Source organism: Nerophis ophidion, linkage group LG15, assembly GCF_033978795.1.
Source record: "Nerophis ophidion isolate RoL-2023_Sa linkage group LG15, RoL_Noph_v1.0, whole genome shotgun sequence".
In the NCBI taxonomy this organism is placed as follows: Eukaryota; Metazoa; Chordata; class Actinopteri; order Syngnathiformes; family Syngnathidae; genus Nerophis; species Nerophis ophidion.
The window spans coordinates 6,454,300-6,469,459 of NC_084625.1; the positions used below are offsets into that span (position 1 = coordinate 6,454,300).

At 43.2% G+C, this 15,160-nt stretch overlaps 2 protein-coding genes across 3 annotated transcripts in view; one reads left to right on the forward strand and one right to left on the reverse strand.

The window, feature by feature from the left end:
- The window catches only part of tnfsf10 (TNF superfamily member 10), a 45,329-nt gene extending 39,082 nt beyond the window's left edge, over positions 1-6,247 (forward strand). The window contains exons 6-7 of one of the 2 annotated variants that reach the window (XR_009809765.1): positions 57-333; positions 4,970-6,247. Coding sequence is in view for 1 of the 2 variants with exons in the window: in XM_061921325.1 (XP_061777309.1) it covers positions 57-266 (210 nt within the window). In the remaining variant the exon portion in view is untranslated. Of the gene's footprint in view, positions 1-56; positions 4,613-4,969 lie in introns of those variants that run through there. The other variant, XM_061921325.1, reaches the window with a different exon arrangement.
- Positions 2,625-14,698, reverse strand: msl2b (MSL complex subunit 2b). Its single transcript, XM_061921324.1, has 3 exons — positions 13,425-14,698; positions 6,876-8,059; positions 2,625-5,362 (listed from the first exon to the last, which is right to left on the reverse strand). Exons 1-3 carry the CDS (start codon positions 13,564-13,566, stop codon positions 5,063-5,065), a joined length of 1,626 nt encoding a protein of 541 aa, XP_061777308.1. The 5' UTR covers positions 13,567-14,698; the 3' UTR covers positions 2,625-5,062.
- Between the last annotated feature and the right edge of the window lie 462 nt (positions 14,699-15,160).

The following is a 15,160-nucleotide window of genomic DNA, read 5'->3' on the forward strand; positions in this document are numbered from 1 at the left end:
GCTCTCTCTCCCGTCCTGTTCGTCCGCACGCCCACGCCTGACCGCCGTCTTCTCAGGTGAGCACCTACCCGGTTCCCATCCTGCTGATGAAGACCAGCCGCACCTCCTGCTGGTCCCGGGAGTCCCAGTTCTCGCTGCACTCGGCCCACCAGGGGGGGCTCTTCCCGCTCAGCCCCGGGGACCGCCTCTTCGTCTCGGTGACCAACGCCTCCGCGGTGGACATGGACGAGAAAAGCAGCTTCTTCGGGGCCTTCCTCATCAGCTAAGACGCCCAAAGACCACAAGGGGGCGCTGTCGGGACTTTTACCAGGACCTGGAAAACATGGAAGCGAGGTATGAGCGCACTGTCACATACTTGTAGTATTCAGCTCCGCCGCTAGGGGGCGTGCATCCATAGCAGCAAACACCACTCACCTTTTTGAGGATTTTATAAATCAATACAATAGTTTTTTAATTCTAAGGCTTACCTCAGGTTTGGTGCCAGGCAACCCGGAAGGGTCTCAGTCTTAATGGTAAAAAATAATCATATATCATTTTTTAATCAACACCTAAATCTCCACATCAACTTCAGGCCTACCGTATTTCCTTGAATTGCCGCCGGGGCGCGAATTAATTTAAAACCTCTTCTCACAAAAGGCATGCGGTAAATTTAGGCCTGCGCTTATAAATGTAAGTGTGATGTAAGGATACCATCATGAAAAGCACATTTAATTAAAAAAACTTTATTATGGTCTCACCTTTACTTATAAATGAAGTCCATGTGCAGCTCCTTCTGATCAAAAGCATCGATAACTTGTTTATAGAAGTCTTCCTTATCTTTCTTCAGTTTTAAAAGTCTCGATGGAGATCTTCCTTTATTACCTCCTGCTTCGATTGAAAGTCCAGTTTAGAAAACGGTTTTATTTTAGATGTGTAATCCTCCAGGTTAAAAGTGCAAGCGAGAGGAAAAAATAAACGATCGCTGCTTGTTGTCACTTCTTCTGCAGCCGAGTAGTCGCAAGAAGGATCACTAGCGCCCTCTACCACCAGGAGGCGGGACTCATTTAATGACTCATATTTGACACACGCAGCTACGGTATATTAATAAAACATAGTTGCTTACTGTTCTTTTTAGCATATTCAATAGCTTGGACCTTAAATCCTACTGAATAGCTCTTAATCTTCTTCCCTTTATGAGATTTTAAATGATTGAAATCAGCCTCCTCCATTTCGAAATGATGACAGGTGAAGTGTCACTCGTGACATGACGAGTTTGACCCTGTGGAAATTCTAGACATTCGCTGATATAAATAATATTTTGACCCGGCGTTAATCCTGAGCCGGCGGTAATGCTAAGCATGCGCTAATTATTTTGCAAAACAAGTTTGACCCGGCAGTAATTCTAGCCAGGTGCATACTATATACCTGGCGGCAATTCAAGGAAATACGGTATTTGTTGATATACATTTTTAAAAATGTTTTATGCCCGTTTTGTCCAACAAAACCCTCATCCATATGGCAAAAACTCAAAATATCTCTAAAATATGGTCGAAGTGGATTATTTGATGTAAAGTAATTTGACTCCTAATTAGGTCAATAATTTGTAATTATCTGTTTGAGTTTAAAAAATATATATAAAAATATATATTTGTGAACCCAAAAGTGCCCACTCTAAGTGTTCAAAGTAAGTCTTACTTTTTAAGAAAGGTCATTCTCTCCATACAAAGTTAACATGTTTTATGTCCATTTTTTGAGAAAACATTTTTTTAAGTATAAACACAAAATATACAATATTTTCCCCCCAAATAATTATCAAAGTGGAATATTTGATGTGAAGTAATTAGAGCCCTAAATCGGTCAAGAATTCATCAATTGATTTTGTCTTTTTTTTTTTGAGCAAAGCGTTTAAAAAAAAATGTCACTATAATTCTTGGGGTTCCAAAAATAAATTAAAAATAAAAACATGATAGATCTGAAAGTTAGTAAGACTTTAGTGTTGAGTTTGTTGTTGTTTTTTAAGTTTTCTTAGATAAAAAAGATGTAAAACGTAAGTTTTTTTATGTGGCAAACACAAAATATGCAATATTTTCCCCCAAATAATTATCAAAGTGGAATATTTGATGTGAAGTAATTAGAGCCCTAAATAGGTCAAGAATTCATCAATTGATTTTATCTTTTTTTTTTTTAGCAAAGCGTTTAAAAAAATCTCACTATAATTTTTGGGGTTCCAAAAATAGATTAAAAATAAAAACATGATAGATCTGAAAGTTAGTAAGACTTTAGTGTTGTTTGTTGTTGTTTTTTTAAGTTTTCTTAGATTAAAAAGATGTAAAACATACGTTTTTTATGTGGCAAACACAAAATATACAATATTTTCCCCCCAAATAATTATCAAAGTGGAATATTTGATGTGAAGTAATTAAAGCCCTAAATGGGTCAAGAATTCATCAATTGATTTTATCATTTTTTTTGAGCAAAGCGTTTAAAAAAAATCTCTATAATTTTTGGGGTTTCAAAAATAAATTCAAAATAAAAACATGATAGATCTGAAAGTTAGTAAGACTTTAGTGTTAAATTTGTTGGTTTTTTTTTTAAGTTTTCTTGGATAAAAAAGATGTAAAACGTAAGTTTTTTTATGCGGCCAACACAAAATATACAATATTATCCCCAAAATAATTATCAAAGTGGAATACTTGATGTGAAGTAATTAGAGCCCTAAATAGGTCAAGAATTCATCAATTGATTTTATCATTTTTGGGAGCAAAGGGAAAAAAAAAAAATCTCACTAAAATTCTTGGGGTTCCCAAAATAAAAAAATGCATGACTTAACAGATAGATCTGAAGTTAGTAAGACTTTAGTGTTGAGTTTGTTGTTAGTTTTTAAGTTTTCTTAGACTAAAAATATGTAAAACATAAGTTTTTTTATGTGGCAAACACAAAATATGCAATATTTGCCCCCCAAAACATTTAAAAGTGGAAATATTTATGTAAAATAACCGGAACCTTGAATAAGTCAATCATTAAAAATATTGATTTTGTTGTTTTCGTGTAATTAGATTCAATATCGTTTCACTGCTTTGATCTTTTATTCCACTTTGTTTTGTAAAGTATTTTTAGAAGGTGTCTAGGACCGTGAAATAACTAAAAAGATGTGAAGCAGGCACACATCCTGAAATAAAGCTACACTTTGCTTACTAACGTACATTTTGCAATTCCTACAAATCTTTTCTCAGACCCTGAAGTTGCCTCATCAATGGATGCAAATATGTCAATAATCAGCAATTTTATCAAACACTGGCTATGAATGATGTAAACATTAATTTGTAACAGCTCACGTAAAACTGTAGCTTTATGCTCCCGACATTAAAACGTCCCATGCTCATGAATGCAGCCTTGTAGCATTTACTTTAAAGGCCTACTGAAATGAGATGTTCTTATTTAAACGGGGACAGCAGGTCCATTCTATGTGTCATACTTCATCATTTCGCGATATTGCCATATTTTTGCTGAAAGGATTTAGTAGAGAACATCGACGATAAACTTTGCAACTTTTGGTCGCTAATAAAAAAGCCTTGCCTGTACAGGAAGTAGCAGACGATGTGCGCGTGACGTCACGGGTTGTAGGGCTCCTCACATCTGAACATTGTTTATAATCATGGCCACCAGCAGCTAGAAAGCGACAATTTCCCCATTAATTTGAGCGAGGGTGAAAGATTCGTGGATGAGGAAAGTGAGAGTGAAGGACTACAAAAAACAAAAAACTATACAGTGAGAGCGATTCAGATATTAGACACATTTACTAGGATAATTCTGGAAAATCCCATATCTGCTTATTGTGTTACTAGTGTTTTAGTGAGATTATATGGTCGTACCTGTACAACCTGAAGGTCGGCCCTGCACCTTTCTTCAGCACCAGTTGACGGGTGGTGGTGATGCATATCTCTGCCCTTCGCAGGGGACCCTCTTTGAAACACGATCTTTCGAAATAATCGCTGCATAATACACTGTACTTTGTGTGTGTGGTCCAATCCAACCGTGTTCACTAGACCGCTCTGTTCCATAGTAAAGTTTGACTGTCATCTTTCGGGAATGTAAACAATGAAACACCGGCTGTGTTTGTGTTGCTAAAGCTAGCCGCAGTACACCGCTTTCCACCTACAGCTTTCTTCTTTGACGTCTCCATTATTCTTTGAACAAATTGCAAAAGATTCAGCAACGCAGATGTCCAGAATACTGTGGAATTATGCGATGTAAACAGACGACTTATAGCTGGGAACGACGCTGGAACAAAATGTCCTCTACAATCCGTGACGTCACGCGCACGCATCATCTTACCGCAATGTTTCAGTAGGATACTTTAGCGCGAAATTTAAAAACGCAGTTTAGTAAACTAAAGCGGCCATATTGGCATGTGTTGCAATGTTAATATTTCATCATTGATATATAAACTATCAGACTAGTTGTGGCTTTCAGTAGGCCTTTAAAACATCATTTTAGCTTCCGGCATTGAACGTGGGGTTAAAAGGAAACATGTTAAATTGAAGTGGGTCAAGTTGTGAATGAAATGTGAATGTAAATAAGTGTTATCTGTAAAAATGTGTGCAATAAATGTTCCCTGTCCTGTTGTACAACACCTGCTGTGCTGCCATCTTGTGCCCACTTGAAGAACTGCATCTTGAGGGGGGGAGAAAAAAAAGAAGCCCACAGGCAAACTTTTTTGAACGGTTTGATTTTCCTCCTTTTTGTGGAAACATGAAAGTTATATGACATGTAAGGGGGGGTGGGGGGGTGGGAGACACAAGATAACGCTAAGACACGACCGCAACGTTGCTCCAATAAATAGTCAAGTGTGGCGGATGTACTTAATAGTGAGTCTCTTCTGGTCTTTTAGCAGCGAGTTGAGGGGTCAAAGGTCACGGGGAGCTGCCGGAGTCACTTCTTTAACGTCAAAAGCTGCTCTGTTTCGTTTTTCCTGTCCTGTAAAAAATAGATCATAAAATGTTCCTGATGAAGTCATGTAGAAAAAGTTCAAGAAATGACTCCCCTGGCGGTGAAGATGACGATGACGAAGCCCAGGACCACCTCAGCAGTCAAAGCGCATGTCCAGTGAGTCGTCAAACCCCCGGCTGTCATGCCCCGCCCCCGACAGGAAGGCGGCGGGGACCGGCGTTCCAGTGGCAGTGCTGACGTTGAGGATGGTGTTGCCGGGCGAGACGCCCGCCGGAGCTCGCAGGGCGGCGGCGGCGATACTGCTGAGGTTGATGCCCAGCGTGAGGCGCGTCTGCTCCAAGGCCTTCTCCGGCACGGCGAAGGCCTCCAGCTTCTTCTCGCCGTTGGCCATGTAGGAGTTCTGGCAGCCCCGGCAGATGCAGTCCTGACACGCCTGGGACATAAACACCTGCTTTACTTTCTTGCTTTTTCACCCAACTTGAAACTCTTTTAATGCCATCGTTATTCTACATTGTTTACTTTTGTGTCTATATTATAGAGGACTAGTTATCTGGAATATTACAGCACCACAATGTCCAACATAGTAGGTTTAAGTATTCATTAAATGTTATATTTAACAAGTATATTTAATGTTTGGCCACTAAAAAAAAAGTACCATTTTTCCTTGAATTCCCCCCGAAGCACCAATTATTTTAAAACCTTCTCACTCTGGCACTTACCAAAGTCACGTGTCTTTATTACTCAACCTTTTTTCACACTGAATTTATGTACCTCAATATTTTGCATTTGAATTTTGTGAACTAATTGTTTTGGCAACAAATTATGCTGACCATTTCATTTTTTCATTTTCCATCCATCCATCATCTTCCGCTTATCCGAGGTCGGGTCGCGGGGGCAACAGCCTAAGCAGGGGAACCCAGACTTCCCTCTCCCCAGCCACTTCGTCTAGCTCTTCCCGGGGGATCCCGAGGCGTTCCCAGGCCAGCCGGGAGACATAGTCTTCTCAACGTGTCCTGGGTCTTCTACCGGTTGGACGTGCCCTAAACACCTCCCTAGGGAGGCGTTCAGGTGACATCCAGACCAGATGCCTGAACCACCTCATCTGGCTCCTCTCCATGTGGATTTTTAAATTTTAAACTAGTAAAAAAAATGCTTTTTGAAATTGTAATAATGTACAATAAGTGAGTGTTTCTTAAGTGTCATGTGACTACAACCTTGACACCTCATTGGCTGTTTCTCAAACTGTCAGTCTTCATTAACTGGAGTTGAGTCTTGCTCGTTTACGCTGAATTTTAAAAATGTTTAATTTTGAAACTCATTTTGCTAACATTTTTTTTCACTTAAATTGTCACTAAACGTATAATTTCATGGGATAAAAAAAAGGGGGGTTTGCAAAATTCTAACAAAGAATGTCATCCATCTATCCATTGGGGGAGTGCTGGAGCCTATCCCAGCTGCATTGAGGCAGAAGGTGGGGTACACCCTGGACAAAAACTCCGTTAAATGGTAAATGGGTTAAACTTGTATAGTGCATTTCTACCTTTTTTTAAGGAACTCCAAGCGCTTTGACCCAATTTCCACATTCACACACACACACACAAATGCAAGGCCCTAACCAGCATCAGGAGCAAAGGTGAAGTGTCTTGCTCAAGGACACAACGGATGTGACAAGGTTGGTAGAAAGTGGGGGGATTGAACCAGGAACCCTCAGGTTGCTGGCACAGCCACTCTTCCAACTCCACCACGCCACTTACATAAATTCAGTGTCAAAAGAAGCTTTAGTACTAAGAACACCAATGAAACCGTGACAGTGTGAGACTTGGTCAGTTGCAGGCGGGCACAGAGCAGGAAGACCTGAGTGCAGTCTGGTCATGTGACCTAGTGCCCGCCTTCATGTGAGATGTGTGAACTTACTCTTGTGTTGGTGCTGAGTGAGAAGACCTTACCTTGCGGTTGGAGTAGCAAGGACAACGCTGCCCCCTGCAGGTCAGCACTGAGGGGTTCTGGGTGGCTCGCCCGCACTTGCAGCCTTTCTTCTCCACGGGCTTCTTGTACAGCGGCTTGGAGGGGCTGGGCGGGTGGGATGGCACCCGAGGCTGTGAGCGGGGTTTGGGGGCCCCTTGCCGGGCTTTGGCGTGAGCCTTCTTGGCGCCGGCGTGGTGCTCGGCCGTCTTTTTCAGCGGCTTCACCAGCGCCGTCTTGCCCGTCTTGAGGGAGCCGCCGTTAGGCACCGGCGCCAGGTGGTGTGGCGCGGCGGCGTGGAACCTGGGCTCCGGTCTGGTTGGGGTGCCCAGGGTGAGGTAAAGGGGGGCGCTGTTGGGGGAGGCGGCCTGCAGGAGGCTGGAAATGGAGAGGGGCTGCACCTTCTCGCTGTCGCTCTCAGAGCGGGAACGTTTGCGGCGGCAGCGAGGGGGGGCGACGGCGGAGGCCTGGAGGGGGTGGCGGATGCTCTCTAGGGGCAGGGGGCGGGGCTCAGCGGGGCAGCAAGGACCGTTGAGGTTAGATGGCGGTATAAGAGGGTCATCTAGCTGCTGGGTGGGCTCAGTGTCCGTTTCCAAGGTCCGAAGCACCTCCTCCACGCTCAACAACAGCGGACCCCCGCCGTGTTTCAAGTCCTCTCCGAAAGTGCCGATGTCACAAAGTCCCGCCTCCGCCGCGACGCACACCGGGAGTGCCTCCGAAAAGGCCTCCTGCTTGGCGACCAGCCCGTTACAATCGTGCAGCCCATTAAGGCCGCCATCCTCCCCTTTCACCTCACTGGGGGGCGGGGCTTGGTCAGGCCAGGGCTCCCGCAAGGCGGGGGCAGTCTGAGGGGGGCTCTCGGCGTCCGAAGCGTCCTCGTGCTCGCTCTCGGCCAACTTGAGGCCCTCGCTGAGGACGGCCTGCAGGTCGGGCGAGTCGTCGGCGGCGCTGGCGATGTGCGGGGCGAGCGGCGACTGCGTGATGTAGAGGCAGAGCTTCCTGTAGCAGCGCACCAGCAAGGACAGCTGGCGGTTCTCCTGGAAGCGGGAGTAGTCTTTGCACCAGCTGCACGACGGCTTCAGCTGCATCCTCTGACCTTTGCAGGCGCGACACACGTAATGCTGACACGAGGAGTCGGTGGGCGCGATGGGGTCCTGCAGCAGGTTGCCTAGGAAACGCATGAAAACACGTCTCAATAAAGTCATCTTTATCTTCTCAAATCAGCAAACATCCTTTCATCTGCTCACAGCTGGATGTTTCTTTACATTCCGCTCCCTCGCTACACAACAAGCGCCTTTTCATTCTTTCGGTGCAGCTTCCTTAGCAACGGCCGGTTGCTAAGGCCTGCAGCTGCAGACAGGAAAAAGGATGAAGGCCCATTGATAAGAGAACACTTAAGTGCTCCTGGAGCCCGCACACACACACACACGCTCTATAAACACACACTCATCTATTATTCAGGCAGTGTTGATAAAACTGCTGCAGGTGAGCATTGAGGTATCAATCAATCAATCAATGTTTATTTATATAGCCCCAAATCACAAATGTCTCAAAGGGCTGCACAAATCATTACGACTACGACATCCTCGGAAGAACCCACAAAAGGGCAAGGAAAACTCACACCCAGTGGGACGCCAGTGACAATGCTGACTATGAGAAACCTTGGAGAGGACCTCAGATGTGGGCATCCCCCCCTCCCCCCTCTAGGTAAATAAAATACAGCATTTTAAAATATCAAATGACAATATGATAAAACGTGAATATAACATATGTTACACCAGGGGTGTCCAAAGCACGGCCCGCAGCTCGGTTTTTATCGGCCCGCGACACATTCTACAGACAAACTAAACAGGTGCCAAATTAGAACAAAAAACGATGAATAATTAAACGGGACCAAATCCCCCCAAAATGGGACCTGAAAACCAAATCGGTGGACAACATGAGCATCTTACTGTTTGATGGATGATTTCTGTGTGTCCTGTTTTGATGAAAAAGTGTGCAACTGTCTTAAATGGGTTGTACTTGTATATCGCGTTTCTACCTTCAAGGTACTCAAAGCGCTTTGACACTACTTCCACATTTACCCATTCACACACACATTCACACACTGATGGAGGGAGCTGCCATGCAAGGCGCCAACCAGCACCCATCAGGAGCAAGGGTGAAGTGTCTTGCTCAGGACACAACGGACGTGACGAGGTTGGTTCTAGGTGGGATTTGAACCAGGGGCCACTCTACCACTGCGCCACGTCGTCCCTAATTTAATGTCTCGTGAGACATTAAATGTTTTGCAGTGTACTAAAGCCCTCAAAAGCGTTTCAGCTGACCGTATAATAATAGCAATTAGGGCTGGGCGATATATCGATACATCACGGGTTTGTCTCTGTGTGATATAGAAAATGACTGTATCGTGATATTGGAGTATACGTTCTCACGCAGTTGCTTTTAGCTGCGGGCATTAGACTACAGGCTCTTCTCACTCTTTCCCGTCTATCCTCACAGACAAGCAGGCGCACATTCTTACACACGTCACATACGTGTACACACTCGCCCAGCAGAGAGGTAGCAGACTGGGTAACGTTAGCTGTGATGCTAACGTAGCCGTACGAGTCGTCGTAATACGAGAGAAAGAAGGTGCGAATCTGGTAACAAATGAAGGAAGACTTCATTCCCAATAAAAACACAGTATCATGTTAGACCCGCTCAACATCCATTGCTTTCGGTCCCCTAGAGGGGGGGGGTTGCCCACATCTGAGGTCCTCTCCAAGGTTTCTCATAGTCAGCATTGTCACTGGCGTCCCACTGGGTGTGTTTTCTCCTTGCCCTTTTGTGGGTTCTTCCGAGGATGTTGTAGTCGTAATGATTTGTGCAGTCCTTTGAGACATTTGTGATTTGGGGCTATATAAATAAACATTGATTGATTGAAAAACATCAGGGTTTCCATCGTCTGGCGGTGGTTCGGCTTCAAGTGGGAATATGTCAAACAGACAACCGTAATTTGTCAAGTGTGGGGCCAAAGCGTTGCTATAAAAAGTAGCATTACTGCTAATATGTAGCATCATTTGAAAAGTCACTCGCTAGAGAATGAAGAGAACTTAATAACGTCTTTAGTAACTTACCACATAGTGAAGGACGAATACTATTTGATTTCCTATTATGCAGCTCCCGAAAATCTCCCGAAGACTCCTCAAAGATAGACACTTTTGACCTCCCTTTTTGTCAACAACATCTGTAGCCTCAGCCATACAAAAACACTTCACCTCTCCCGAGTTGGGCATACGCACACACATGACCCCCACCCTTAAATCAACACCCTCACCAACGTTCATATCCTCTGGGGTTGTGAAATGGCTGAGCAGTGCTACAGAGCGAACAGCGGGCCTGTGCAAACCCACCCCTCCCTCTGTTGCAGGTTGGTGTGATGTATGTATGTTTAATGTGTGCCATGCTATGTGAGGTTTTTTCCTTGGACTCAGACTAGACCTCTGCTGAGGGTCTAGCCTTGGACTGATATTTTTTTACCCCCCCCCCCTTTCCTAATGTCACCCTTTTCTTATCTTTTTAAGGAGCGCTGTAACCCCCCCCCCCCTGTAACGTGTCTGCTCTTAGCGGGACTGTGCCGGAAATGTAATTTCAGTTCTGATGTGTCTTGTACATGTTGGAACGGACAAATAAAAATGATTGTGATTCTGATTTTTGACACTTAAAATGTCTGACAATCTTGCACTTTCTGTTTTGAAAATGACTTGAATGTTTGTGCCACTGCTTAATAACTGTGTAATAAATACACTTTTGGTCAATTGACTTAGTTGTGATTTCCCTCTCTGCATGAAAGTTTAAAAGTAGCATATATTAATGCTACATAAAGAAGAATGTTTTAATGTAGACACATAGAATCATCATACTGCTGTGATTATATGCATCAAGTGTTCATTCAAGGCTAAGGCAAAATATCGTAATATACATCGTATATCACGATATGGCATAAAAATATCAAGATATTTAAAAAAGGCCATTCCCTAATAGCAATATTAGTAAATATTAGCTTACTTTCCAGCACAGTTAACATAAATACAAATAAAATCATTATTATAATAATTTTCATGAATTATTACATTGCTTTGTTATCCAAACACAAAGCTAAGATGTAGAAGTGTTTTATTAAATGTTAGCATATGTTCACCTACATTGTTTTGGTTTAAGTATTTTTCATATACAAAATGTATAAAAGTGGCCCTCGCATCCTTCAATTTTTCTGTATGTGGCCCTCACTAGAAAATGTTTGGACACCTCTGTTTTACACATTTCCGCCTTTTTTCTAAAAAAAAATTGGTTATTTTGCTTGCATAACTTGAATATAAATCATGCCACTAAAGTAGCATAAAAAGGGGGTGTGACACGGTAATCCACGCGCTTTGTCTCGTTTCCACAACAAAATCACGCTTATTTCACAAAAAAACGTATTAAATATAAATGCAAATGGGCATAAAATGCATCGTGTTTCTATATAGCGTCATTGTGGTGAAATTGTATCGCGTTTGCCAACCATCACTCGTTTATCCGACAGCAAGTGAAGGCAGCATTGTTGTGACGCAACGTCCAAAGCGCATATTAATATGAACAGTAAACCATGGCTATTAATAAGAACACATGAATGGTAACATGGATAATAAAGTATCGTTCCTACTTTTTTTTAAATTGTGTTATTTTGCTTGCATAACTGTTAAATATAAATCGTGTCACTAAAGTAGCATTCAAAATGGGGTGTGTCACGGTAACTATGGCTGCGTTCAGGAACCCCCAAAAACACAAACGCACGCGCAATGTTTCGTTTCCAAAACAAAACCACGCTTATTTCACCAAAAAAAGCATTAGATATTCATGCAAATCATCATAAGAATGCATCATGTTTCTATATAGCGTCATTGTGATGAAATTGTATCGCGTTTGCCAACTGTTGTCTCGTTTTTCCGACAGCAAGTGAAGGCAGCACTGTTGTGAAGCAACGTCCAAAGCGCAAATTAATATGAAGCATGGTTGTTAATAAGAACTAAATACATGCATTTTAACATAGGTAATAAAGTATATTTCCTGGGTTTCTTTAATTGCGCTATACGGCTTTCATAACTGTTAAATATAAATCATGCCACTAAAGTAGAATAAAAAGGGGGTGTGTCACGGTAACTATGGCTGCGTTCAGGAACTCCAAAAAACAAACCATACGCATAGCTATGTTCGTTTCCACAACAAAACCACGCTTATTTCACAATAAACCTTAATAAATATACATGCAAATGTGCAGAATAACGCATTGTGTTGCTATGTAGCGTCATTGTGAGGAAATTGTATCGCGTTCGCCAGCCGCCACTCGTTTTTCCGACAGCAAGTGAAGGTAGCATTTTTTAATACAGCATTGACAACATTGTTAAGAAGCAACGGCCAATCTTGCCACTAAAGTAGCATAAAAAAGGGTGTGTGTCACGGCAACTATGGCTGCGTTCAGGAACTCCAAAAAACACAAAACAAACGCGCTATGTCTCGTTTGCACCACAAAACCACGCTTAACCACAATAAGCCGCATTAAATATACATGCAAATGCACAGAATAACGCACAGTGTTGCTATGTAGCGTCATTGTGATGAAATTGCATCGCGTTTGCCAACTGTCACTCGTTTTTCCGACAGCAAGTGAAGGCAGTATTGTTTAATACGTTTTTGTGAAGCAACGTCCAAAGCGCACATTAATATGTACCGTAAAACATGGTTATTGATAGAACAAAGTACATGAATGTTAACATGGATAATAAAGTAAATTTCCTACGTTTTTTTAATTGCGCTATTTGGCTTTCATAACTGTTAAATATAAATCGTGCCTGCCGCTAAAGTAGCATAAAAAGGGGGTGTGTCACGGTAACTATGGCTGCGTTCAGGAACTCCGAAAAACACAAAACACACGCGCTAAGTCTCGTTTCCACAACAGAACCACGCATTTTTCACTATAAACCGCATTAAAAATACATGCAAATGTGCAGAATAACGCAGTGTTGCTATGTAGCGTCATTGTGATGAAATTGCATCGCGTTTGCCAACCGTCACTCGTTTTTCCGACAGCAAGTCAAGGTACCATTGTTTAATACAGCATTGATAACATTGTCGAGAAGCGCACATTAATATAAAACGTGCCGCTAAAGTAGCATAAAAAGGGGGGTGTGTCACGGGAACTATGGCTGCGTTCAGGAACTCCGAAAAGCACAAAACACACCCGCTATGTCTCGTTTCCACAACAAAACCACGCTTATTTACCAAAATTAAATATACATGCAAATGAGCATTAGATGCATCGTGTTTCTATATTGCGTCATTGTGATTAAATTGTATCGCGTTTGCCAACTGTCATCTCATTTTTACGACAGCAAGTGAAGGCAGCATTGTTGTGAAGCAACGTCCAAAGCGCACATAAAACAAGGTTATTGATAAAAACCAAATAAATGCATGTGAACATGGATAATAAAGTAATGTTTACGGGCACTTACCGCACACCAGGCAGGACAAGGACTGTCGGAAGAAGGGCAGTAGCCTGCAGAGCTCGGCCAGGGCTCGGGGGTCTCCGGGGTCGCACTGCAGCACGGAGCGGCTCGCCGACACGTACAGCGACGTCGCGTTCACCGGGTTCATCTCCGCGGCCTGGCCCGGGGAGCCCCGGTCCGCTCGGTCCCGATGTCTCAAAAATGTGTCACACGAACACCACAGATGAACAAATGGACTCCGGGGGCTTTAAAGACAACATCTGGTCCAAAAAAAACAAACAAAAAAAAACACGTCCTCGGTTCCGTTAAGTTACATTCAATCCATCCTCGGTGTCGAGTCAGTTCGCAAGCGGGCCTTGCAGTGCTTCAACGCGGGCTGAGGTTCGACAGAGCATGGTGTGTGTGGAGCGGAGCATAGACGTCACACAGCCGCCTTAAAGCAACGGCGGCCCGGGCTCTCTGAAGGGAAAATGATCCGCTTGGTTCCATGATGGTTGCATAGTCAGAAGTCGCCGCCGTGCTGGTGTTTTGCTCCGTGGAAGGCCTCTCTCTCTCCCGCGGGGGCTCGTCACGGTTCTTGTTATTGTTCACTGAGATTCATGGCGGCCCACAACAAACCAGGAGGCCAGAAGCGTCCTTTCGCCAAGTAGCGCGTCCACACGCCCGTTTAAAATGAAACAATAAGCCCGGGAGAAGTTAAGGTGCAGACGGGAAAAAATTCAGAGATCCACTGGTTCGTTCTTTGCAGAAAATCACGAACCACCAGAAGCCTCGGGCTCGAGTGACAGCGCTGGCCGCCTGAGCTGCACCGAAAAGCGGGTACACAGCAAGGAGCAGGCACCCGGCCTAGTCGGGTCTAGCGGGGCTTCCTTTACGCGCTGCGCGGTCACGGCTTACGAAAGAGGGATTACACTCCGAATAATGTCCTTGCGGAGCTTTTGGTGGCGTTTGTGGGGAAAGGAAGTGGGTTTAGTCCGTGTTTGTGTTCGATGCTATAGCTAGCAGCGGCGTACTTCCCATACCGTCCGTCGCCTTTCCCGCCCACGTCCACGCGAGGGCGCTGTGATCCCAAATCTCGCGATGACCTTTGTGACGTGTCGAAAACAATGGACGTCACGAAGAAGGTGACGTAATCCATTTGATTAATTTAAAATGTGTTTTGTAAGCCGTCCATTATTATACAAACTGTTTTTGGATGTACCTTCCTTTTGGTTCCATTTTGTTTTAATGATCATTACTAAGAACAGTTGGTGATGTTTATTCTTAACAAGTCTTTCATTTCCCTTCTCTCACGCATGGTAAATGAACGTGTGACCATTTATGGGCATAATGGTGACAACTTCCGACCTCCCTTCCTCCTATTTGTCGATATTTACAATTGCAAAGAGGTATAAATGGCTAAAAATACTTTATTTTTGTGTGTCTGTTCTTTAACATTCAAAGCACAGTTCCATCATATAAAGCAGTGGTTCTCAACCTTTTTTCAGTGATGTACCCCCTGTGAACATTTTTTTAATTCAAGTACCCCCTAATCAGAGCAAATCATTTTTGGTTGAAAAAAAAAAGAGAGATAAAGAAGTAAAATACAGCACTATGTCATCAGTTTCTGATTGATTAAATTGTATAACAGTGCAAAATATTGCTCATTTGTAGTGGTCTTTCTTGAACTATTTGGAAAAAAAGATATAAAAAAACTAAATTTTTTTTTTAAAATAAACAAGTGATTCCATTATAAATAAATA

What these genes read in the sequence shown, in the direction of transcription:
- msl2b (XM_061921324.1), bottom strand. Translation starts at nt 13,566, where the DNA reads ATGAACCCGGTGAACGCGACGTCGCTGTACGTGTCGGCGAGCCGCTCC. An exon ending in CTTGTCCTGCCTGGTGTGCG is followed by an intron (nt 8,060 to 13,424) that starts GTAAGTGCCCGT and finishes TGCGTTTCCTAG; the next exon opens with GCAACCTGCTGCAGGACCCC. An exon ending in CTTGCTACTCCAACCGCAAG is followed by an intron (nt 5,363 to 6,875) that starts GTAAGGTCTTCT and finishes TTTATGTCCCAG; the next exon opens with GCGTGTCAGGACTGCATCTG.